General features: G+C 35.5%; 1 protein-coding gene across 1 annotated transcript in view; it reads right to left on the bottom strand.

Annotated features, from left to right (window-relative positions):
* Positions 1-772: 772 nt before the first annotated feature.
* LOC101634247 (putative bifunctional UDP-N-acetylglucosamine transferase and deubiquitinase ALG13) overlaps positions 773-26,940 on the bottom strand; it is a 43,224-nt gene continuing 17,056 nt past the window's right edge. Inside the window, exons 11-24 of the mRNA XM_012727235.1 lie at positions 26,563-26,663; positions 25,458-25,585; positions 24,434-24,680; positions 23,887-24,000; positions 23,542-23,698; positions 23,022-23,142; positions 22,718-22,750; positions 22,559-22,614; positions 19,332-19,403; positions 17,668-17,833; positions 11,011-11,175; positions 7,127-7,167; positions 5,787-5,970; positions 773-1,644 (exon numbers count right to left, since the gene is read on the bottom strand). Of these exons, the coding sequence (XP_012582689.1) occupies positions 1,379-1,644; positions 5,787-5,970; positions 7,127-7,167; positions 11,011-11,175; positions 17,668-17,833; positions 19,332-19,403; positions 22,559-22,614; positions 22,718-22,750; positions 23,022-23,142; positions 23,542-23,698; positions 23,887-24,000; positions 24,434-24,680; positions 25,458-25,585; positions 26,563-26,663 (1,851 nt within the window). The 3' untranslated portion in view covers positions 773-1,378. The remainder of the gene's footprint in view (positions 1,645-5,786; positions 5,971-7,126; positions 7,168-11,010; positions 11,176-17,667; positions 17,834-19,331; positions 19,404-22,558; positions 22,615-22,717; positions 22,751-23,021; positions 23,143-23,541; positions 23,699-23,886; positions 24,001-24,433; positions 24,681-25,457; positions 25,586-26,562; positions 26,664-26,940) is intronic.

Raw genomic sequence — 26,940 nt, 5'->3', positions numbered from 1 at the left:
ACTGAGAAGCTTAAGCCACTTCCGCATGAGTTCAATTCCTGCCTGCCCGTTGCTCCCCTCAGCAGTGTGCTTCCTCGATCTGCCTGTTCTGCTCCCCACTCTGTCTCTGGTGAAGCCTCTCACCCTCCACATCTCTGGCCTGTACCTCAGTTCTGTATGAATAAAAATAAATCTTTAAAAAATAAAATAAAAGTAGCTGAAAAAAAAAATACCTTAAGAGAAGGCAATATAAATAGGCTCTAAAGAACACTAAAAATAGCCATTTTTCAGGTGAGATACAGCAAAAACATTCACGATGAATTAACCCTCAGAACTGAGAGATTAAAGTTTGCAGTCTTTGGGTAAAAGAAGGCAGAAAGGGTGATGAAATGAAGACACAAAGTCAGACAGGCCTAGAAAGATACAAGTCTAAAAACAAAATTTGCAAGGTATGACAATAACTGGAGGAATATGATAATGAAAAAACAAATGTAGATTATAACGTTCTACAAGGGAGCTATGGATTAAAAAAATTGCACCTAAAAAGGAACTTCTCAAAGGAAAATAACTCGATATAGTTGTATGCACTACAATGTTTTGAAACTAAATAGTATTTCAACTGGCCTTGTCAGTCCATGCTACAAATTCACCTTCTTTTGCAATGTACCGTGGGTGGGGGGCGGAATATTAGAATGATCAAGTATCTGGTACTTTTTGCTCCCGTTGGGGGGGGGGGAAGAAAATGCCACTCATTTTAGCAATTTTAAATGCTAATTTTTTATTTACTGCTAACTGTGCAAAGGACACCAATTCAATACTGTGCAGTAAAAGTTACATAAATTCAGTATTAAACAATAACATATGTGGTAAATCTAAAGCAGAACACCATGTGCCTTCAAAACTGATTAGTATCAGAGAACACAACTCGGTTCAGACAGTTCTTAAGAAACTTAAAGAGGTCTCTCATTTAATATCAAGACAGTCATCCAGAAGCAAAGGCTCTTGGTTTTGATGTTTTATATAATCTAGAAAAAAATGGTAGTCATTCCAATTTTGCATTGTTTAATAGAATGTCTGACATCAGAACCAAGGAAATAGTTCAGATGTCATTCCTTTTATTAACTGGTACCATCAACTAATACAAAGTTGAGAAGCTGGTGGATATGACAGCAGCTCAATGACAGGGATGTTCAATAGGAGCTAGTTGCATATCCATCTCAATTTCCTTATTCAAAGCTCAAAGTAACAGCCCTTTATTTTAAATCAAAAGAAAAGATAATCTTAAAGGCAGATATAATAGTAACTACTTTATATAAATCACTTAAATGCTAACAAAATTTTTAAAATTAAAAAACAGCAAGAAAAATAGCATTTCAAGAATACTTCATACTGCTAAATGTTACATATTCTGAGGTACATAATGGGAAGCTGAGGAAGGTGAAGCAATATAACCAACTGGTCCAGGATTCACAGCCCCATGAACAGGAGAACCACCATATGCTGCACCAACTGGATGATGCCAGGGTGCAACACAGGTATAATCTGGCACAACAGGAATGCAGGAATCAAATCCCGGCAGAGGTGGCTGCCCATAGGGATCTGGCATCACTGGATAATAGACTGTTCCTTGAGGGACACTTGCAGGATCAGCATTTGGAAATGTACCTGAAACAAAGAATGCACACACAACACTATATACAGTTCCACTAAAACACCAACATAAAGCGATTTTCTTACCGGTGATAAAATCTTACACTAAATATAGAAAAAGGTCACAATAATTGTAGCACAAGCACTTTAGATGAGTGATTAAAATAAGTCACCAAACAAAGCATTCCATATAAATACCCTAATGTTAAAAATTTAAATGTCTATATAATGTGTCAAATGTATTCTATCTAGCGATAGCTATCTTCTTGGAATGATCTAATACCAGGAACTATATAAATATTCTCTAGAGTCCTAAGAAATTAAGTTCTTCTGAGAATTGGTAACAATGAAGTTATCCATAAGTTATCCAGTATAACAAGTATCACCCAAATAACCATTTCTGTATAACCTCATAACAATTAAAATCTCTACTGTCTATGTAGACTTTTCAATATAGACCCAACTATATGGATAGGTATTCGGAAGAGCATACCGAAAACCAAGTGCAACTCTTGAATGTTATTAAGTCCCCAGCATCATTTTAATTTTACTGTAATTTTGCTATCTTGAGTTAGTTTCAGAGGAAATAAATGTTGTTCTGACCTTTCTATAGCAACTATATAAATGTTAAAAAAGAAATTCTTCATTACTTGGATAACTTAGATTCACTCCTGTGAAAATAACAATGCCATGATCTCATGGCTTATACAAATAAAAATAGCTCTGTAAAAGTGAGCTTTAAAAAAAATGCAATATAGGTTGATACTTTTAATTTGCACCACTATGGGCCACATCACACCAGGAATGAGATTCTACAATGCAAACATTCAAGAACCACTAATTGCTTGGGGGGAAAAGGAAGAAGAGAAAGGAAATCTGCTTTCCTAACATTTGTCTGTTAGGAAAGCTACTCAGTTCAATTAGAGTCCCCCTCCCAAGGTTTATACATGTGTCCAAAGTTTTCCTCCAAATGGAGAGCCAGACCCTGAGGGCAAGGCTTAGTCTTCAAGGGGAGGTACTGGCACTGGAAGTATGCCAAAGGACGGATTCACATGTTAGCCAAAAAATCAGGAAGGAAACAGGTAAGAAAGACAGTGATCCTGTGCCAGGAAACCATGAAGTCTTGGGTAGAGTCTATCCAGTTCCTTCCTCTGTGACAGAGTGATGAACAGACTGGATGAAGACATGCCGTGTGTTGAAATAGGTCTGAAAACCATCGAGGATGCTCTTACCAAAACAACATAATCTTTGTGATTTGAGACCTCAGTGTAAGGAGTGAATCTGGGTGGGGAGTTGAGGCCCAGTCTTAATTTTACCTTTGCTCCTGTTCTCTATTCACCTTTCTCCTGCATAGACACTTGTTTAGTGATTCAAATGTGAGTTACAATAAAAGTGTATCTATGTTTATAGAGAAGTGTACATATAAACACATGAAATATATATTAAACAGGTATACTTATACATAAACAAATCTATGAACATATTATATACGTGTGTGTGTGAATAAATATGCAAAACCTGAAAGGTATGTTCAAATCTCTAAACAGTATTTCCATTTTACTGGCAGAGCAATTAAGAAGGGAAGAGGAGCTGGGTCATCCATGAGTTCTTATTACTCCTATAGTACACTAGTAGCATGTTTATTGAAATGCTTGAAAGCCTGGGGGTTCTCACGGTGCCTGATCACAAAGGGTTTCAATTTGCAGCCTGCAAAATTGCCCCCAAATGGGACTGTTATCCTGCCTTTAAAGCCTTGAAGGCAGGCACTGACTTGGCCTACTTATGAAAGTCCTTTCAGGCATCTATTCAGAACAGTGAGGTTTCACCCACACTAAAGATAAGCTCTGGCAAGTTACTACTCCCCAAAATTAGCTTATCAAGAGTTTCAAAAAATTCTTTAGCTGTCTTCCACCAGCCCTTGCAGTCTCACCACTCACTTTCACATTATGCAATGAGTAGCAGTTCTTGAATTGTTTAAACCACTCCAAGCTAGCAGTATATCTGACATGATAGGCAGGCTCAGCTTTTCTTTCAGTTAACTTTTTGCTTTGGTCATGATAGTCATTCATGGTGTTGGCAAAGGCTATGCTTCTAACTCTGGTCTTCAATTTAGGTCATTAGAAATTTCACCATATCTGATAGAGGCTCTTTTGACTTCTTGCAAGTCTAATGTTTTCAATGAAGCAGCTACATTAACAGCTTCTGTTTCTTTGTCCTTGTTTTTCAAGACCATAGCTATGATGGAATGGGACATGCCTGACTGGGGAGCAATAACTATCACTGTCTTTCCACTTTCCTAATCACTTTTAATTTTGTTTCTAGGTCAGTCATTAGATATGGCCTTTTGCTGGCAACACTGGCAGTGAACTTTACGTACACTTAGGGGAAGAAAATAAAATGACACAGATTAAATCAAGCACAAGGGAAAATGGTGCTTTCAAGAGACACAATAAACATGAGACGTATGAGGCTGTTGCCAGTATAAAATGCTCTTAAGTCATTTTTAGGAAAGAGGAACTCGGGGACTATACATGCGGACTGTCTTTGACCAAAACATTATTAAATGGTACATGATTGTACATTTAGTTCCTGTAACAACTTTGACAGATAAAGTATCTCCACTTTACAGAAAATCAGGCATAGGGAAGCTAAAAAACTTGGCTCTGATACAACCACCAAATTCTAGTGATAGAATGGGACATAGATTTGGTTAGGTTAGCTGAATTTCTCCTATCTTCTGCTGATGCCAAGAAGGACAGCCCAAAGACCTTATTTAAAATCTTCTATATATCTCCCCATCTATTATACTGTGAGCTTAGAGAGCAACCATCCCCACAGTCTAGTACAGTATCTCTGATTTTGGCCTCAGGCTCCCAATACATTCAGAACCCCAAGTAACTTTTTGTTTATGTGGATCATCTTAATATTTTACCATTACAAATTAATATTAATATTAATATTAGAAATATTAATTCAAATAAATAAGCCAATCTATATTAATGCAAATAAAATTTCTTGAAAATTTAGTTCATTTCCCCCCTCCAAAAAAAATGTCAAACAAGTGGCATTATTTTACACTTGTACAAATACCTATATATGGCTTAATAGAAGACAACTGGATTCTCAGGTCTATTTCTATAACTTATTATTGTTTTGGTTGAAGTATATGAAGAAAATCTGGTTTCATTAAATCCATATAGTTGGAAACATGAACTTTTTTATAATAACTAGCCATTTCAGATAATTCAGGATTTCTTTGAGGTTAGATTAAAAGTAGGTAAATAGCATTGTGAACTTTTCACACCTTAAAATTCATTGCTGTACCTTCCATTCTGGTTAAAATTTTTAACAAAATCATACATAGGTAACTTTGTGCATTAGAAATTGGGGAACGGTTTTCATCATAATATAACCAAGTTAAAAGATCTCCCAAATGTTGGCATATTTCATTACATAATGTAAAAAATGTCATTCATTAAATTAATAGCCCCATCTAATTTATGAGAAGTGCTGAGTATCAGGTAGCTGTCAAGGTAATGGAGGCAGATAAGACTTACAAAATTGTATGTTTTTTATCTTTGGCAAAAAATACTATCCGTTGTTACTGAAATGAGAGGCTCACACTGCTCATTTGAGATACTTGAGAAAATGTCTGCCACATTTTCCAGTCTGAACAACTATGGTTTACCTATCATTCTTTCAAGTCAGCTAGTTCAGCTCAGAACTTCACGAATCCAAGGTTGAGAACAATTATGCAAGTATAAAATTTTAGTAAAACTACGAATGCCTTTGATAAAATAAAAGCTGGCATTTCTGTATCACAAGTTTGTGGCAGAGAGGAAGATACTGATTACTAGCATATTTTAGCGCCCCCATCTTGTTTTGTGTTTAGTTACCAGCAGATTTAGAGAGCACTGATTTTTGTTCCTTCAACTGAAATGCAACACAATGAAAGGGACAAATATTACCTGTGTATTATGAAAAATACTTCTGGCGTCATGAATCCCTTAACAGGATTTTAGGGACAAGGTGTCCGTGCATCACATTTTGAGAAATGTTGATCTAATATATGGATCTAATGAAACCTGTGAAGCCCATTATTAGATTACACAGAATAAAATCCAGTCATCTTTTCCAAAGGAAATCTTGTTACTCACCATTTGCTGATGCTTCTACTGGTGTGCCATCTTGTCTGCCCACCTCATTATACAAGTGAGGAACTGTTTGATCTACAATAGGAGGTGGCTCAGTATAAATGGGACAATTCTCTATATGCAGGTGCTGTTGCTGCTGCATCTGTGGTATATAGACCATGGAGTGCCAGTAGTTGTGGTGATAACACTTGGGGAAAAAACAGACATAGAAAATCTATTATCTACTATATTAAGATCTTTTGCAGCATCTGTATTTCATATTTGAACAAAGAAATTCTTTTAGGAATGCATCTGAAGGGAAATATACACAATGGCCTGTACACATGAATGAACATGAGAATTATGCTAACTGAAAATAGGAGAAAGACAAATACCAGATGACTTCATTCATAAATGGAATATAAAAAAACAAGACAAAGGAAAAGAAAAAATAAACCCAAACAAATCTTAACTGAGAACTGAGAAATAAGAGGGGAAGAGTGAGGAACAAACGAGAAAGAGGACCTAACTGACTACAGTGGAGGATTTTGGGTCTTTAGTGGTAGGTGTGGTAGGATAACACACATCTGAAGGTGGGGACCTGCATCCTTAAGTCATATACTGTGCTATAAGCCAACACTATCTCAATTTTAAAAAAAATAAATAAATAAAAGCAAAAACACAGAGTAATCTAAATACACAACAACAGGGAATTATGTTGTATTCATGATGGAAAACCATATAGGCAATAGTCTCAGGCTATGAAAGATTTGAAGAAAAAAAATTCATATTGTTAAATATCTCACACCACAGAGAAAGCTTTGGTGGTAGATGAACTATGGTAACAACACCAGGAGGCAAAGAGCTATAGTTCCAAATACTAAAAAGTATGTAAAATAAAGATGCACTTCAGTAGAAATATTTAAAAGCATTAGTCAAAAATGCCAAAAAAAAAAAAAAAGAACAAAAACCATGCAATACCACTTTTTACATTATCACTTAGTCTACATTTCACATAAAATGCAGGGGTGGTCACATAAATTTTCTAAGTAGAATAATCAATTTATTATTTCAAAATAGAAAAACAGTCAAAGTTTGGCACATAATACAAAAATGGAGATTGATGGTGCTAAAGTTGTGCTAGTTAAAGTTCACACTCAATATAATTTCACAACTATTTTTATATAAGAAAAACTGAAGTATGGGGAGGCTAAAGTAGAAAAATGACCTTTATATCTTCAGAAACACCTTACATAAAAAGAAGTAAAGCTTTTAGACCCTTCAGTGTCACTGGATTTTAAAATTCAAGAGCCTGATTATAACTTTAATACAGTTCATCAAAGCAATTCCAACATGACTCTTACCTGCAATCCCAGATTGAAATAGTACTGCAAAACTTTTGTATCTAAAATTAAAAAATGTTAAATTTAATGACTGGATGACATTAGCAATTAGAACGAACATAGTTTCTCTTTTAGCTTTATTAAGGTAAGTACAAATACAATTGTCCCTCATCAGTACCACCCTTATCAATTCTAAGGATCAGATTATTCTCTAATCCAAGATTTAATCACCAAATAGTTTATTTCTGTTCTTAACATTAGACAAGTTACAAGAATATCACTCTGCTAATATTAAGAACCAAGTAAAAGCATTTTCTTGCCTGTCTGAAGACTTAAATTTTAATGTGATTACTATTAAATAGTCATATTGAGGCATCTTTGGTGGTACAAGGGGTTAAGTTGCAGCACTATGAAGCTATCTGCAGCCACTGCAGCACTGAGTTCAATACCTGGCCAGAGAGGTAACCCACATGGTCCAGTAGATTTCTTCTGTTTCATCCACTGTTCCCTTCAGCAGTATATTTCAATCAATCTGCCTGTTCTGCTCCCCACTCTGACTCTGGTGAATTCTCTCACCCTCTTGCACCTCTGGCCTGTATCCCAATTCTTGTATGCATAAATAAATCTTAAAAAATAATTATATTGATCTTCCAGGCGAGAAAATAATAATAATGAACAGCTATATACCAGAGATATTTCATGGGGGTGGAGTGGGGAGTGGAATCAAAAACAGTTGGGGGAAGGGAAATGCACTGGACTATGGTGATGGCACAGGGTGATTTGGTGATGGGAAGCCCACAGGGATTACAACTGAGATGAAAAAATTCACAAAATGATGTAAAAATAGACTTATATAAAATACAAATGAAAAATAATTATATTGGTCTTCAAATAAGAAAACTATATAGTAACAAAGCTGTGACTAGTGGAGTCTGAGACAGCATGCACTATACAAAACACTTCATCTTCTTTTTATCTTACATGATTATACCACCACTGGAAGTCCAAAAGAGGAGGCAATGAGCAAGATAAATAAGTTATATCCAAGATGATAACATTTCTTCCAATATAGAATTTAATTAAATATTTCACAAAGAGAAATCCAAACATTCCAATAATATCTCTACCTGAGAGGCACATATATTCCTATAATACAGTATGTTCTACAAAAACTCAGAAATACTCTCTAAATTTAAAGAACACTGATGCATACAAATATAGAGTGCTACCTTCAAAACACAAGTTTGATGCTTTTACTATCACATAGAAATCAGTATAAAGTCTAGTACCCAAGATAAATAAGAAAAGATAAAATTCAAAAGAGCATGTGAATCCCACTTCTTGGTATATACATACTTCCATAAAAAACTTGTATAAAAATATCAGTAACAGTACGATTCACAATAATAAAAGTGGAAACAACCAAATATCCACCAAAATGTTAACAATACATAAAGTATAGCCATAAAGTTGGAATATTAGTTATAAAATATGAAATGTTGGCACATGATGAACCTTGAAATGATTAAGTGACACGATCACAAAAGAGCACAGTCACAAAAGAGCACACAGGCTCTGAGTGCATTTACATGAAATGCTCAGAATAGGCCAAGCTGGAGTGAGGAAAAGTAGATCAGTGTGCTTGCCAGGGCCAGGAGGAAATGAGTAGATGCTAATAAGTAAGTTCTTTGGCGGGAGGGGGAGAGGATAAAAATGTTCAGCAATCAGATAGTGATGCCGGTTGCTCATGTTTGTGAAAATACTAAACAAACAAGCAAACCCAACTGACTTTTTTTTTCCCCAACTGACTTTTTATGGCATGTGAAATGTATCTTAACTGTTAAAAGGTACAAGAAAGAAATATAAGAACTTAAAAACAGCAATCTGAAATTCACCGGGGTGTGTGGAGGAGTGAGTATGGTAAAAATAATTGTATTTAAACAGAAAATTAATGGGAAAGTAGATACAGAATTTGAACAGAATAACCAAGTTAAAGGCTTTGGGAAAATGAGTAGCAGTTTCTTATAGAACTAAACATACATACAGCTACCCGCACACACGCACATGTGACTGCAATTCTACTCTAAGGGAAATGGAAGCCTATGTTTACAAAAACTTCTACAAGAATGTTCATAACAGTTCTAAACTGCAAATAGGCCAGAATTTCATTAACATGAGAATGGACTAAATCTCAAATATTCATACAATGAAATACTCCTTAGCAATAAAAGCAAGTGGACTAATAAATGCAGCAAAATAGAAGACTCAAAAACATAATGCTGAGTTTAAGAAGCTCTTCACAAAGAGTTTATCTACGTGATTATGTTTATATGAAATTCCAAAACAGGCAAAACTACGGCAGAAAATAATCAGATTCTGGAGGGAAGTAGAGATTGATTTGGCCAAGACAAGAAGGAACATGAGCAGTCTGAAAATACAGAATTACTTTAAACAGCTCAGTGGGAATCTGAGTTACATAAGTGATATGCATTTATTTGTCAAAACCCAACAGAGTACATTTAAGATGTGTATGTAAACTTCACAATCAAAAAAAAAAAAAAATAACCAAACTAGTTAATGATATGTGTGCTGAACTTTTTAAGGGGATCTATGATGATATCCACAATTTACTTTGAAATGCACCAAATATAAGATGGATTAGTTGGCAGAGACAGAGGGAAACACAGATAAGTGATAAAGCAAGTATAGTTAAATGTTAATGATAGAATGTAAGTGGACAGCTAAATATTCAGCTTAAAATGTAAGTTCAAATTTCCGATGTATTTGAGTATTTTCGTAACAAAATCCTGGAACATACAAAATCAGCATTATGAGATATTGAGTAAATCTTAGGCGGGGGTAGGTAAGCAACTGTAGAGGAGGAAAGATATCAGGTGTTTAGATTAGGCAGAATAAGGCTGAAATGGGAAATCAAGAAGAGTCAATGTTCTGTAGGGCTTGGACAAAAGAAAGGAGATAAAGATGAAAAGTATCAGTAGTGTGAAATGAAATACAAATGAAAACATGTCTGGCAGGTAGCTAGAACCTAACTGAAGCTGCACAGACCAGGGCTAGATGGAATCATCTCTATAAAGATGATAAAGTTTTAAGGTAGAATAAAGGAACAGAAGGGAGTTGCAAAAAGATGTTGGTGTCTTCCTTAGGGGCTAAAAAACAGAAGTGATTAGAAAAAAAATCAAGAAACTGTTACAAGCAAGAAAATATTAACAAGCTATAAACAACTTTCAGCTATAATTCTCTACTGAAAAATACTGTCAAACTGAACTTTCAATAGAAAGCTATTCCTTACTTTTCATCGACATCAAGAATACAAGGGTGAAATCAACGCAGATCAGGACTTTCAGCTATAATTCTCTACTGAAAAATACTGTCAAACTGAACTTTCAATAGAAAGCTATTCCTTACTTTTCATCGACATCAAGAATACAAGGGTGAAATCAACGCAGATCAGGACCCTCCCTCCTCACACTCCCCAAAAAAATTCTCTCCACATCTTCACAAAATTCAATTAGAATCTTTAATATCAAAGACTGACAATTTCAGATACTTGTGGTAAGACTTTAAGACATGGTAAAGTTTATACAGAGACGTCAGCTTTTCAAGAAGAGATCTAGCTGAGAATCTTGTTCAGAGCAGATATGTAGTTACAAAATAAAAAATGCACAGCTTATATCAGCCTAAACCATGCACTTTCTGATTGTATATCAGAAGTTCCCAGTTTAAAATTGCTCTTTTCCTTGGTCACTTACCTAGCATTATACTCTCAGATCAATTTTCATATGGTCCCAGCTCTACCTCATAGGACAACCAAATAGAGATGTACTTAAATTTATTTTAATTTTCAGGCCAAAATAATCTACACCCAAACCTCAAAATCTACTTACCCTGAGGCAAATCACTACCACTTGGATCACAGGAATATGGTGGTGGTGGTGGTGGTAAATTTGATGCCTCTCCCACCTCAAAAGGAGGTGGTGGTGGGATAGGTAGAGAAGCAGAAGTAGCAGGAATCGAAGCAGGAAGATATGGATAGGATGGTGAAGGCATCACTGAAAAAGAGAAACAAAACTAAGTAACAATGCACAACTAACACCTTAAGGGTGTTATGGTCAGTTCAGGGTCTCCCTGGTACCACAGTGGGTGGTTGTCTCAGTGCTAATGCCCATGTGGCCTGAGTTTGAGTCCCAGCCAGGGAACTAATCCACATATGGTGCTGCAGATCTCTTCTCTTTTACCCACTGCTCCCCTTTAGTAGTAGATCCACCTGTCTGCTCCCCACTGTGTCTGGTGAATCCTCTCACCCCCTGCACCTCTGGCCTATACCTTAGTTCTTCTATGCATAGATAAAAATAAATCTTCCCCCAAAAAGTTCATCTACTACAAATTCTTGTGTGTCCCCAGTCTGGTCAAGCAACTCTAATTTTTACGATTGGACTTATAAACAAAAAGTTGGAAGGTGAATTGCCCACATTATCTTAGACATGTCAACTGAAAAATGGGAGTTCGTTACAGGTTATTCTGAATTAAGGAAATTAATTAAAATTAAAGGGGAAAAAATGGAAGCAGGAGTGCTCAGACAACCAAGACTTTAAACATGAGCTAATAAGTATAAACAAACAAACAAAAATACTATTAAAGAAAAGTTTTAACCTGGCTTTATACTCAATGCAAAGTTAACAATGTTTTCAATCTGCCATTCTTAGTCAAATCACAAAATGCAGAACCTAGTAAGAAACTAAACTGCACAGATTACAAATTTAAGTAATCCCATCAGTTTCTACTGGATAGCATTAAAGGACTATAAGGAACTAAATCACGAGTTCCATTTCTAAGGATCTACCAAACTAAAACAAGCATGATGAAGGGCATACTTTATCCCTTTAATCCTTCTATGCCTGTTACTGTTGTTTAAAAACAATATTCATTTATAAGTTTCAGTTTTACACATAAGAAATTCAAATGTTTAAACATGAATACATTGCTCTCTGACAATGAAGGAAACAATGCAGACCCACCCTAGTAAAAATAAGTTATCTTCACACATAGATAGTATGCCAGAAAATTTGTTAAATGTTCCAACAGATGGCTAATACAATTCACCACAGTTAATGGAAATAAATCCCTTTAGCCAACTTAGAAATTTAAGTACTAGACTTTATCATTGTGTTGAGGGTACTAAAATTTTAACCCTTAGAAGTATAGCGCATTATCCATTTGTTCAATAAAAGACTTAAATTCTATTTCAGAACATATAGGTAAAGTATAGGAACAGGCCACACAAAGTAAAATTTTGTTATTCTGGTAGTTTAGCAAGAGGAATTGAAGGCCAAGTTTTAAAAGTAACCTAGTTTTCAGTTACTGATACAAATACTAAAAAATACAGCTCCATGCTTAAAAACTCAGAAGTGGGCACCAAAAACATGAATTTTACTGTATTTTACAGTAAATTTTAAATCTTAAAAGTGCTGTCATATGTAGAAATTTCTACTATTGCTGTGGAAGATAAATTTAATATTCAGAACATCTCCAAATGTTCTAAAGGCTTTACATGGGCTTGTTTTCTATAAAATCATGGCTTCTTCAACAAAGCACCATTCTTATTCCTTTCAAACTAACACAGTGCAAATGGAATATATTAGCTAAAGATAGAATGTGATTATGATCACTTGGTAAAACATCAACTACTAGACAAACAGGTAGCTAATTAACTTCTCATGGGTGTGAGAGAATCAAGGTATTAAAAATTCGGAGGTTACTTTGCCTGTATTCACCTTCCTTGTAATTATTACAAAAAGCCCTTTTACCAAAAAAGTTTTATGACTTCCAGTTGCTCTAGAAATGCATGAACATCTGGAAAGACTTAACAGGTATAATTTAAGGGATGGTTCTAGGACAATGAAAACAAATTTTTCTAAAATACTAATGAAAACCAACAACATTCAAAATTCTATTCTCCCTGTCCAGGAAGCTGTAGTCTGCCTCAGGACATTTCAGAAGAGGGCATGAAAATGAACAATAAGCCCCACAGGTCTGTTATAGATCAATGGGCAGGGCTGCAACTAAGGTATGTTGAGGTACAAATTTAAGGGACCACTAAATTAATGTCAAAAACCCATCATGGATGTCAAAACTTTATAAAGACAGATCCAAGCCAGTACTATGATTCCAAGAGTGAACACCTCACTTAACTCACAGTAAGCTTGGCCCAACAATCCCCCTCATTTAAAATTTTAATAATCTATTGCGAATTTCTTTTTTCATAAGTTTATTTTTTTTAAATAGTGCATTGAAGTATCCTTTCTGTAGGTATTTTGGTACTCCTTTCCATCTTGCACAGGAAATAAAAGTCACTAGCCCCAGCCCTGGCAAAAGTTTTGGGAATAGTTACCAAAACCCAGTTAACAGAATTGAATGCTGATGAGGAGACTGATAGTAAAGGCAAGTTTAGCATCTGGTTACCTGGCTGCTAACAAATGACTTAAAAGAAGATGGGATGTGGCTGCCAGAGAGATGAATAAATAACACGAAAGGAGACATGAGTTGTTTCCTGTGGATTAACTGAGAGGAATGATAAAAAAACTGAAAAAAAAGTAGTCATGACCTACTAGAGACATAGTTGAGGCTCAAAGACTCAAAGTACAAAATGTAAAATAAATGCAGGCAGTAAACATTTTTAGAACAAAGAACACAGATATGGCATTTAAAGGGTAAGCTTTCAATGATTCCACACAAATGAGGCATTACGACTGATTCACCTTATCACTTCTTTTTGTAAGCTCAGACATCTGCTTTTGGAAACAGAAAGCCAATACTTTCCCTTACAGTCAACCCAGAATAATAAAGCCATGTCTATATTAACACGAAACATTTCTGTAGACATTAACATATATTGTATGTTTTTGCTCCAGGCACTGTGTTAAGCAATTAATGTTTTTATTATAAATTAAATGGATAACAAATCAAATATATGGTTTTATGAATTATTTTAAAGTGGACACTATCGATGTCAAGAACTGAAACTGCCACTACCCCAGAGAACTTCCTTGTGCCCCATATCTCACCACCAACTCTCTCTTCCACCATATCAACCTTTATCCTTTCATAGTAATCATTTCCTCATGCTTTTTTTTAAGTGTTAACACCCAAATGTGAATCTTCAAATAAGATTTAAAGTTAATATTTTAAATCCCTTTTGACGAACTGAACCTTACGCCATTCCTCGCTTCGTTTCACTTTTTTTTCAAATTAACTTGGGTTCTTTTGACCGGTTGAGTTTACAGTGGGGATTATATAGACTATATAATCACATTATAATTCAATATGTTCTGTAGTTCTTATAAATAAGCAAATTAAATCAAGGAAGCTAGATCAAATGTAGACTTGATATTTTTTGGAACATTTAAGTAGGCATTCTATTACTGTGATGTTAGCAACAATTAATATTATATATCCATCTACTAAGTAAAGACTGCAAATTATTACATTCTGCCACTACTTTCTCACTGATTAAAATAATAGAAACATTTCCCCTCATCTACTATTTAGTCAATCGTTGGTAGAGTTCATGTAAGGCAGGATAAATTCTTGTTTTTCTCACCTTACTTTCCAGTTCTCAAGAAAATGAACTGGTTTCCTATCCTTTTAATTTTTAAAATATCATTAGGAACTTTTAATATATTTAATATGTTCTAATCTACTCCAGTGATCACTGTTGAGTTTCAAGTTGTTACAGCTTGGGCCAGTGAAAGCCTTTTTAAGCTGACTCCAAAGTCCTCTGACATAAATCCAGCCTATGATAACTTCTAGGCTTATCTTGAACATTTCCTGTGCAGACTTGGAAGCAGCCATTTCTCCATGAAATCTGTTTTGTATTTGAAAACTAGTACTTCAAGACAACAGACTAAATGCTGCACTCATTGCTTCTAAAGTCTCTTGTAAACCAACTTTTTGTGGTGGTGAAAGCATTCTAACATGGACATATTTAGGAAATAAACACACATTGAAGATAAAAGTCTGTTTACACTGATATTTCCAATTCATATTTGAGGCAATTAAAACTTTTACTTACCCTTTATTATCACTATATTACCTTTCTTCAATACTGAGACTTCCCATTTGCAAAGACACTGAACATTCCATACTCCCAATTTGTTTTGGCTTATAATAAATCCTCAGAACAAACTGAGGCTATATATAAAAAAACCTGATATGATGACTGAGAGCATTGATAGAACCATGTTTGGCACATGGTTCCTCAATTCTTCTGCTTTTAAAAATCACATTATTTCTGGCCCTCCCTGGTGGCACAGCAGGTTAAAGCACAGCCCTAAAAAGCTAAAGCCACTTCAGCATGAGTTCGATTCCCGCCAGCCCCAGAGGTGACCATATGGTGTGGCAGACCTCTCCTAACCCACCCACTGCTCCCCTCAGCAGTGTACTTCGTCAGTCAACCTGCTCCCCACTCTGTCTCTGGTGAATCCTCTCACCACCCCTGCACCTCTGGCCTGTACCCCAGTTCTATATGCATAAATAAATCTTTTTTAAAAATCACATTCTTTCTATGCCCAAAGAAAAAAGCTTTAATAGTATATATTCTCAATCTCTGAGGCTTCATTTTATCTTAATTCTCTATTTAATACATACCACTTATGTTGAGGTCTCTAATTGCTTTGGCAGTTAAACAGTCAAAATCATTCCCTAGTTTACTGCAGTTGATCCAAAACAGTTTTTTTGTGATGGTGGAAAAATTCTAAATGTCTGTGCTGCCCAACACAATATCCAACAGTCATATGTAGCTCTGAGTACTTGGTGAATTAAGATTTTATTTGTATTTAAAATTTATATTGTCATATGTGGCTGATGATTACCTTGGCTGACAGTATCACTTAGTAGAGTATTCAAAAAGGGCTCATGCAAATACGCTATGAATTCTTAAAACTACTCTTAGGCTTGAAAATCAGTTTGGATGGATATAAATTCTTTGATTCATCCGTTCATTATCTGAAATTATGCTCCAAATTCTTGTAGCATAAAACATTGCTGTCAAAATGTCATAATTATATTTCCTTTATACTATTATAGGCTTTTTGATCTAGATAATCAAAGGATTTTTTTTCTTTAAAGTCCAGTCATTCCAGTAGAATATCCTGGTGTTTGTTTTCAGTAAATATTATCAGGGGTGCAGAATGCTATTTTAGTATGTAAAGACTTTAAATTTCACCAGTTTTGTGTATTCTATTTTTTATTACTTGTTCCTTTCTCTTTGGTTTTCTGCGTCAGGATTTCCATCAGTGTTTGAACTCCTTTCCCTAACTTTTCCATTTTATATTTCTTTCCTTTCTTACAATTTCCTCTAAAGCATTATCTGTTGTATAAATTCGATCCTGTTCTTTAATTCTTCATTACAGAAATGACTATCTTCAATTTCTAAGGTTTCCCAAATTCTGTTACTTAATCCCAGTTTTTCTAATACAGTATTTGACCTTAATGCTTTTTTGTTTTTAGGTAAACTTATTTCCCATGAACTTGAAAATCAGCTGAAGTATACAAAAAACTTTTCTAATTGCCTAAGGCTCCTATTTTCATTGCTTTTGCGGTGCTCAAAAACATGGCTTCTTTCTGAGATTCCATGGCCCTTTCTTGAACTGGACTTGTTCTTTTCCTTATCTCAATCAATTCTAACTCCACTCACAGAAGTTTCTATTTCCACTTCCTAAATGGGAGCCCTAAGGTCAGTTTTGGCGTTTCTTTAGTGACCAACTTGCTCCAAGTGCTTCAGCACCCAGCTAGCATTGAAGATTTCAAATCCCTTCTCAGTCTTAGCTACTCCTTCCACATATTAACTCTTTTAGGGATTCTTCTTTCTCAGGTCCATCAGACAACATCTTTGATGTTTCATTCTTCTTGCTCCCACACAGACCCTGATTAACAGGCCTTATGGCTGGTGTTTTGTCCCTACCTGTTTAAATTTTGGGTTATCCAGAAAACCATGTCAATTATTAAGTGTTGTTCATAGGTTTTGGTTTTGCTATTTTAATTTTCATATGGGGTCTCAGATTGAAAAGCTATGTTGCTGTTGCCACCACCTTCCCAGTTCTGAGAGTTTTTAATTAAATTAACTCATTGGTATTGGACAACTACTTCATAAATAGGTAGTGACAATACCCAAAAGCTCACAGGCAAAAAAAGTTCAACAACTTGCTGAAAATTATTTAAATAATGAGCTGAAGCACAAACCGCATCTCCCCAATTCCCATATAATAAAACAACTCAAAATTTGAAAAACTAATACAAGTCCTATAGTCAATGGGAGTAGCAAAAATATAACTTCAAAATCATATCCAGTCAAATTTGCAAAAACTGAAATGCCTATCTTCACATCTCATGGGTTCCTTGACTATAGAACATATTTTATTAAGTGGTTAAAACAGCTAAATATTGGAAATTAAAATAATCCTATTTAATCAACAAGAATTGCCGTATCTACATGTTTATGAATATGGAAAAGAGACTTCCAAAGAAAGCAACCACTAATAACCTACCTGGCCTGCCTTGTGTAGGTGGAGAAACAAATAGAGGCTGCATAGAATTCTGTGAGGAAACTGAAGTGGTACTACTAGCTTCATTAGCTGTTGCACAATTAGATAAGACTGGAGCTGGATCATTACTGGCACAGGAAGATGCAACTGCTGCAGAATTTACCATCACCTGTAAGTGTGGAAGGAAGTTTAGAACTCAAGTTTGGTTACTGTTTAGAACTCTTTAAACAATATTAGTCTCTGATCTTAAATTGAAGGAAACATTATTTTGATAAATACAACATTGAGAAGTCCATACTTATGTAAACCCACTATAAAAAGGTACTTTCTTTTAGAAGATACCATATTACTTTCAGAGCTTTGATTCTTATTTTTTCTGAAAAGCTAATACATTAAAGATTGAAAAAATCAAGTATAAAAATATATACAATGAAGTTTCCCTCACACCTCTGTAGTCAATCTGCCTAATTCCCTTCACTGAAATATAAGTTCTGGGTCTCTTGTATTATTTCAGAGACCTATAACAAGCATTTAATAACATGCATATGCATTTCCCCACACAGATATTTTTATATGTTGTTTTCTTCATAAGAGTGCAATTTGTTTTTCTGAGTAGGCCACAGCTACTTCCCCATGACACCCTATAGGGACTGTACAGAGACTTTCAATGGATGGGACAACTCTTCCTAGAGACACAATCCACATTGGCAATCTCCATTTCCTTACCACTACACTGCAGTGCATCTGCTATCCTCCCTGGTCATCAGAAACTGTATTCAAAGTCACCAACAGTCTCCAAGGCAACAAGTCATAGCAAACACTTGTGGGTAATACTTGTGCTCTGCCTTGACCTCGTGGCAACAACTGACATGGGTGTACCTTGAAATAATCCCTTCCGGGGGTTTTTATAATAAACTCTCTTGCTTCTTCTTTCCTAGCTATCAATTCTCTACCTTCTTGAAAGTATGGTGATTCATAGACTCTATTCTAAATGTGTGTCTCAATTTTGTCCTCATCCCAGGATGATCTCATTTACCCCTATGGTTTCAGCATCCTTTTTGATGCCTAAATTCAGCATTATCTACAGTTAGAGCTTTACAAGGCACAGACTTGACAGGTAATTCATATTAACTATCTCATCATGTAAGCAGTTCAGAGTAGACAATATGCACTCTAACACGATCACACAGGAAAGTGTCTGGAACACAGCAGATGCTTAATCAATTTGATGAATGAATTTTCTAATCACTGTGCCAGACACAAGGTATAACAAGATATAACAAATACTTAGGAATATAAGCAGAGTGATACTATGAAGCTATTTGCAACCATTACAACCAGAGTTCAATACCCAGCCAAGGAGCTAACCCACAAGGTGCAGCAGACCTCTCCTGTCCTGCCTACTGCTTCCCTCATCATTATATTTCAGTCAATCTGCTTGTTCTGTTCCCTACTCTATCTCTGGTGAACGCTCTCACCCCACCCCCACCAAACCTCTGGCCTATACCCTAGCTCTTGTATACATAAATAAATCTTTAAAAAGAAAATAATAAATTATATGCAGGTTCTTTAAGTATGATGAAGGGTAAAAAGGAACAACGTAAAAACTAATTTTCCTATGTTTAGAAAATTGCAACTGACTACTTGATTAACAATATGAAGATTACCTTCTGGGGATAGTCGTATGAGGTAAGTGTTTCCTGAGGGGACACAGAGCATGGTCTTCTATCCTGAAGAGACTTTAATAAATAAAGGAATATCGTTAAATAAAGTGAAATTAAGTAACCAAAAAATACATAAATAAAACATCTGCCTTCTTTCATCTGACTACTAACATTCCAAAAAGTACCATTTTAGTCAACGATGGTTGTTCTAGTCCCAATCTACAAAGATCCTCATTACATCTAACTCTAATTGCAATGAAAACACTAAAGTGTTAACTGAGGATTATTGAGATGGTTTCTTGGTGGTCTTTCTGACTTTGTAGTTCTAAGTCAGGTCCAACAATAGTTGCACTAAAAGAAAATATTCCATCTAAAAAACGTAGCTTGGGACAAGGGTACATAACTGGTTATTCAGCTATTCCTTCTAGCTCAAGACCTTGTTATTCTTGAAAGTAGTAGTGTTTGTTTATTCACACTCTTCAATTTTACAACTTCATCAGCACTTGCAACCCAATTAAAAAATTATTTTAAAAGATTGAGTTATGAATGACTTGCCATAAAAGCAAAAATAAAATGTAGCAGCAGACACTGGTAATAATGATAAGAGCAGGGAACCAGAGGAAGTTTTCTACAGAAAAGGAAACATGCCGTGACCACAAAATAAAGCACATCTTAACTTGGACTTTAAGATTAATGTTTCTGGGCCCTCCGTGGTGGCACATGCATTAGAGCGACCCACATATGTGGCAGACTTCTCCTGTCTCACCTGCTGCTCCCCTCAGCAGTGTACTTTGTCGATCTGCCTTGTCTGCACGCCACTGTCTCTGGGGAATTCTTTCACCACCCCTGCACCTCTGGCCTGCCCCCCACCCCGTTCTGTATGCATAAATAATCTTTTAAAAAAGATTATATGTTTCTAAAATTTGTTTTTAAATATAGCCAAAACATCTGCAAAGAAACAAACCAACCCTGCTTCAGAAAGCCCAAGGTGAACGTTAGACAATGCTAGGGAAGGATTTCGTTGAGAATTGGGCATGGTCTGAGGTAAAAATAAGTATTCACGGTTTCTTAGATGACTAAGCCTGAAGATCTTTTATGAGGACTTCTCAACTCAGAGTGCTGTGAATAACTTATTTAGAAACTTGCTATGCATTTGGAGCCTGGCGAATAGGAGTGGAACACATCATGAAGTGATCAAAAGCTACTGAGAATGGGCAGTTAACATTCAGAACAAAATGAAACATGACAACTGTATTAAAGGTGCAGAAAGAAATAAAGTATCCACACAATTCATCCCTGATGATGAGATCTTTACTTGTGTTTTAACTTGGGTGGATATTTCAAGAGATGGTATAAAAAGCATTTGATATGAGAACAGTAATGGCATGAGGGGAAAAGCCTTTTCTCAAGACAGGCAAAAGGAGGAAAGGAAAAATAAAAGAATTACACATTATATTTTCTTCACTTTCTAAGATGTACTGCCCTTTTAGTAATATATATATATATATATACATACATACATATATATATATATATATATATATTATACATACACATTTAGTATATATAAGCTACCAAAGTTAAAAGTAGTCATAGAGAACAGTGTATTTATTCAAGTTTTCATAAATATTCCAGAGTTCTCTATCTAGACACCTGGCCTCATCTAAAGTGATTCAACCAGGTGACTTGTTTAGTCAATGAAATATTAACATTAATTTAAAGAGTCAGTATTAAACTTACCTACTATCTCCTGCCCTGCCAAGGTGATTATCTCATTTTCTAACTGGTGAACCAAAAGTGTACTACCATTATTAGACATATAACATTTCCAAGAACAACTGTCCTGGTTAAGCTGCTGAGATTCTGGAGGGTAGGGGGAGTTACAGCTATACTGAAGCATAATCTAGTTTGACTAAAACAGTAATCTATTAAGTAGAAATACAATGTTATGATAAGAAAAACTCAAGTTGAAAAGAGGTTATGAACTTGTAACTATTAGGGGAAGAGGTTTGAATAACAGAATGTTAGTTGTGTGCTTTGGTAACCATTGGCAAAGGTTAGGCAGGATATCTTTTAAAACATATACATATAGACAAGTAGACTACAGGCAGAAATGGGAATAGAGTCCTTTAATATAGGAACTTGGAGTGTTGAAAAGGCGACTGCTTTCACTCAAAACTATGAAAGGTAAAACTGAACATTACTCCGACCAACAAGTATCACTTAAGATTTGGCTTTGAAGCAAGAATCAAATCATTTTTTAATGTCTGACAGCATTAAAACATCCCAAATCCTGACCCTCCCTGGTGGCGCAGCGGGTTAACGCACAGCACTAAGAAGCTAAAGCCACTTCTGCATGAGTTCGATTCCCGCCAGCCCCAGAGGTGACCACATTGCGTGGCAGCCCTCTCCTGACCTGCCCGCTGCTCCCCTCAGCAGTGTACTCTGTTTCTGGTGAAGTTATGTAGCATAACCAAGATATGAACTTGTGTTATATTAAGTAACTGATAGTTAATGGCTCATTCTCACTAACAGAAGAGTTCATTTCTGGATCTCAATTTCTTCATCTATTAAATGGGACTGATACCTAAATTATCTCAAGGATTGTTCCAATTTAAATACATTTAGAGCAGGACCTTGAATAATGTTTCATTCATTGCTGTTTCATCATAAAGTTGATCTTTAGTAAAACAAGATTCCTAGTCAGAGCCACTGTATAGAAGTTCCATTTCTATATCTGTTGAGTTTTTCTCTAGGTAATCAAATTCTCTCCCACATCCCAAAGCTGTGTACATTAGGATAACTGGTGTGTCTGTATTATTCCAGCCTGAGAGTGTGGGTGCGTACATGAGTGCACTCTACCACAGAAGAATGCCTTGTGCATGGTTGGTTGTCAACCTGCTCCCAGAACTACTGGGATGGATTCTGGTCACCTGAGACCTTGAATTGGAATAAGTGAGTTAGAAAGTGAATGAATACAAGCTATATCATATAGAAGTAATTGGGTCTTTATATGCTTGATGATGCTTTTGTGACTAGAAATAACTCATAAGAACTTACTTAACTCTTGTTTGTATCAACTAACCTATTTATACATCATTTTGCTTTAAGTCAGTTTCTAGTTTAAATTATGACATTAAATGACTTACTGTATGGGTATACCCTTTATAACAGTGCCCTAATACACAGTAGGAGCTATAAAGACTACTTGTTATTATTTAAATACGTACCAAGTTTGCTGTAGATTCAGTTGTGCTATAAACACCTGAAGTTTCATAGTCTGATTCTAGAGGATATAGTCAAAGTAAAGTTAAAAATGAAAATTATTTGGTATTTTAAAAATTTATTAAAAAAAAACTCTTTTAATTTTGTATTTAGAGCTCACTGACCTAAAGGATAAACATATTCTTCATGATATCCACCTAGAAAGAAAAAACATGTAAGTAGTAAGTATGCTCACATAGAACTTTTAAGGTCAGCAGAGTCAAATAGCCAGAGCTTGTTTTATTTAATGTTTAAAGGATGTATGTGCCGGAACAGAGTGAAATCATTAAACCAAAATAGCAATCCTTTCAGAGTCCCAATGTGCTAATTCTCCAGAATTATCTTTTTTAAAGTTTTATTTTTATCAATTTACATAAATATGTAATTTTGTAATAATAATATATTAAAAAGAAACTCTAATTGACTCACCATTGTCAATTTGGCTATCACCATCCTCTGAATTTAATGTTTGTTTGCCTGAGCTAAGTCCTTGCCTTGCAACACAGTATCTTGAAGGAGCAGGAATCATTGTAGATGGACCTCCATGATTCTGTATCAAAGAGACACACATTCCCAAGTAGTTTACCCTTTATAATTAGGGGAAAAGGCTAAAGGGCTAATTTGTAATTCAATTAAAGAAACTAGATGAAGAACGTGAATTTCTATTGTATGAGACCTGTGGAAGTAAATATTTTAAAAGTATTACAGAATCAAAAAGAAATGAGCATGAATACAAAATATTAACCCATGCTATATAGACAAGGTCATTGTCTACCTTTCTTTACAAAATTACTTCTTTTCCCATCTTTAAAAGTGCTAAGATAAAAACATGTCTTCCAGTAAGACCTTTAAGCTGTCTGTCATTGTACAAAAACCTAAAACTTATCCACTATCTTTTCTTTTAAAAAAAATAAAAGTAGTTGTTTGAATGTAGTTTTGACATACTTACAGGTAAAGTTGGATAAGCAGTCTCATCCCCTTCTTCAACTTCATAAAAGGTAATGGTTTCTTCCAAGCCCCTGGGCATCTGTCCATTCCCCGGGGCAAAGCTATACTGGCACTCCTTATTCATACAATGCATCTGGCGGTGACTGCGTCTAAAAGACCTATAGTTCAAAGAACAAAAAGGGGAGAAACTATAAATATGGTGATTATGTGCTCCTAACTTCTAACAGTTCAAATATCTCAATGCTGACACTTAAAAAAAATCATTACACGTATTTGCTATTTGCTGCCTGTGATGAATCCACACTTGCTCACTTTTTCTGATTTTCGACATTGAAAATTCACTTACCGAGATCTGTAGGCGAAATTATCATAACTCTGGCAGCACCTTTTACCTGGGCCAGGGTAAAAACCAATTTTAGGACTCATGATGTTGTGCCTGTTTATAAAACGAGGTGAATCCCTAAAAATAAATTGGAAAAGTTAATTCTTTTTACTCAGCAGTGCTTTAGTCTCCATTATTAAATGAAATGAATACATCTTTCTGCAAACATCCAAATAAAAAGAGCTCTGCTTTCCCAACTACTGTTACTAGGTTTGTATATTATTAATGGATTTAGTGACACATACATGTACTCATCACCTTGATATTTATTTTTCTAAAGTTTCTTCAACTGCATTGTACTTCCCTAGCCTACTAGAATACAATCTTCCAACAAATTCATTTAACAAGAATTTAAACATACATGTCCATCCTTTATTCAGTCATTTAGACAGAAATTATAAAAGAAATATAAACTATTATGATATTTCCAAGCGTTACTATAAATCTTTACAGGAATTATTTTCAATATCTAAACAGAGATGTAAAATATACTAAGTCTGTTAAATCTTACCTGGGCATCCCATAGCCCCGACTTTCTCTCTGGGGTGTATGCTGAGGATGAAAGGGTTCACTAGCCATAACACTTTCAGCTGTCTGTGTGTAGTGCATAGAAGGGTCATGCCCATAATGCATATTGTGCTGAAGCCTGGGCGGAAGGAGTGGTTCTCCCCTGCTATAAGCCATAGTCATATAAAACTCTTTCCCTCTAACTTTTCTGAACATCTTCTTCCGTTGTTTTATGTCCATCTCTGGCATAGCTTTCAGGCAAACAAAGAAAGCAGCAAATAAGTCTCATAACTACTAAGGCAAATGATCCAGTGTTTCAGGGTCCCCCCTCCAACCATTCCACAAATGCCTAAAATATCCAATGTTGTCTGGGGGAAAAAAAGCCAAATACGGAGAGGGGATTTTTATGTACGTTACAGATGCATCAGTTATTCCATTTGGAAGGGCAAATCCGGCAAGTCTCAGCACTGTCTTTAGTACAGGCAGCTTTGGTCATTAAAACAGTGTCATCTATATTACTGTTATCCAAGATATACTTGTTAAATCTCTGCTATTTCTAGTAGGTATTTTCCTAATTCTTTGAAAACTCTTTTGTCATCAAGTTTTATAATCCAAAATCCATTTTAAAGCCTCCCTGATGGTGCAGAAGGTAGAGTCTCATTGCTATCATGATATAGCCAGCCACTGCAACATGAGTTCCATCCCAAGCCAAGGAGGTGACCCACATGGTGCAGCAGACCTCTCTTATCTTACCTGCTGCTCCCCTCAGCAGTGTATTCAGTCAATCTGTCTGTTCTGCTCCCCACTATGTCTCTGGTTAACCCCTTTACCTACCTGTGCCTCTGGCCTATACCCCAGTTCTTGTCTGCATAACTAAAAAATAAATCTTAAAAAATAAAAGTAAACTTATCTTGTGTAAACTTATCTTAAGTGGTTCTCAATCGGCAATTTTTGCTGCTGCACCAAGGTTCATGGGGTGGAGGAAGGGAAAGTCTAAGAGAAATAACGAAAAATTTCAGCATACAAACCCATTTCTGGGACATAGCCCCCAGGAATTTTCTGGAAACCTTTTCCTTTCCGACAGGACACAGCATTCCAGGCAGGAAGAGGTGTCACTTGAGTAACTGGTTTTAAGTTAGCCAGTGGAACAACATGCCTTAAGTTAAAGAGATACCATCATAAAGCCACTGCAACACATACTTAATTCTCCTTTAATACACATACTGGATCCCTCCTGCTTCATTTTCAAGAGTTTCCTACTTAAATCTGTTGACACTAGCTCTTCTATCAACATTTTCTTTTTAGTTAGAAAAGTTAAAAGTAGTTTATACAATTTCAGTTGTCTGTAGCACCTATAACATTTCAGAGGAAAGATTGTTGTAGACTATTAGCTCATAACTTATTGCCTCTCCTTAGATTATGTTTTCCCATCCTCCAGACATCAGGGTTAGCTATGTAAGCAGATACTTCAAGAACCAGCACATGGTTTATCATGCTTCGAGTTTTTCCCTGACTGTAATCATGGAAGAAAAGTCAGAGATGCTATCATCTTGCATGTTCTTTGCTGACCCAAATGGACATGCTAAATGAGTAAGAAATGGACTTCAATGTTTTAAGTTGTTGAAATTTTTTGGTTAGGGCAGCATAACCTAATTCAATGGTTCTCAAAATACATCAAAGGTGTCAATATCACCTGGAAACTTGTGGAAGTTCAAATTCTTGGGCCCCACCAGACTAACTGAATAATCAAAAACTTTCGTAGTGGGGCTCAATCTGTTTTAACAGGCCCTTGGGTAGTCACAGGGCATGCAAATGTTTGAGAATTAAGGAGATTATCTTGATATTGTTAGAGACTCAATTAGCAAAACCAGCTTTCCAATTAGTATAAGCAGTTTTTATACAAGAATGCTATAGTACTTAATATTTCAAATAAGTCAGCTAGTGCCGCCTATGATTTGGAAACTTTCATCTATAGAATACTGAAATTTCATGTCAACATACGCTTTTACACTTTGAGGTAAGTAATCTTAGGCTGGTACCAGATAACTCTTTATCCCCTAGAAATTCTTGATGTAGTATTACAAAAAAGCATCAGGAGGTGAAGATTTTATTAATTCAATAAATTATTATTACTTTTCTGCCATTTCTTCAATGAAAACTGTTACTGAATTGTTTTCATTTCCAACTTCCTGAATATGAGCATTGTAGTATCTTCCACCTGATTCCAAACGAACCTAAAAGGGTAAAAAGACTGTAAGAATATATCTAGCCCCTAGCCCACTGGGAAATACTGCCAAATAAAAATGGAGTGCAGTGTTTACTTATTGAAGTAATAGATAACACTGCCATAGTCTTGATTTAATGGAGGGGGAGCCTTACCACCAAAATTACAGAAGTTGGTAATTAAAATTTAACATACATTAAAAACAATGTCCAGGTTTATATAAATGCATTTTGTTGAACTCATTACTAACAAAAACCACAACCTTAGAAAAACAAATTATTCTTTAG

This window comes from Condylura cristata, unplaced genomic scaffold (assembly GCF_000260355.1).
Source record: "Condylura cristata isolate star-nosed mole 26May11 unplaced genomic scaffold, ConCri1.0 scaffold00019, whole genome shotgun sequence".
In the NCBI taxonomy this organism is placed as follows: Eukaryota; Metazoa; Chordata; class Mammalia; order Eulipotyphla; family Talpidae; genus Condylura; species Condylura cristata.
This window is presented reverse-complemented; position numbering and strand designations above follow the sequence as displayed.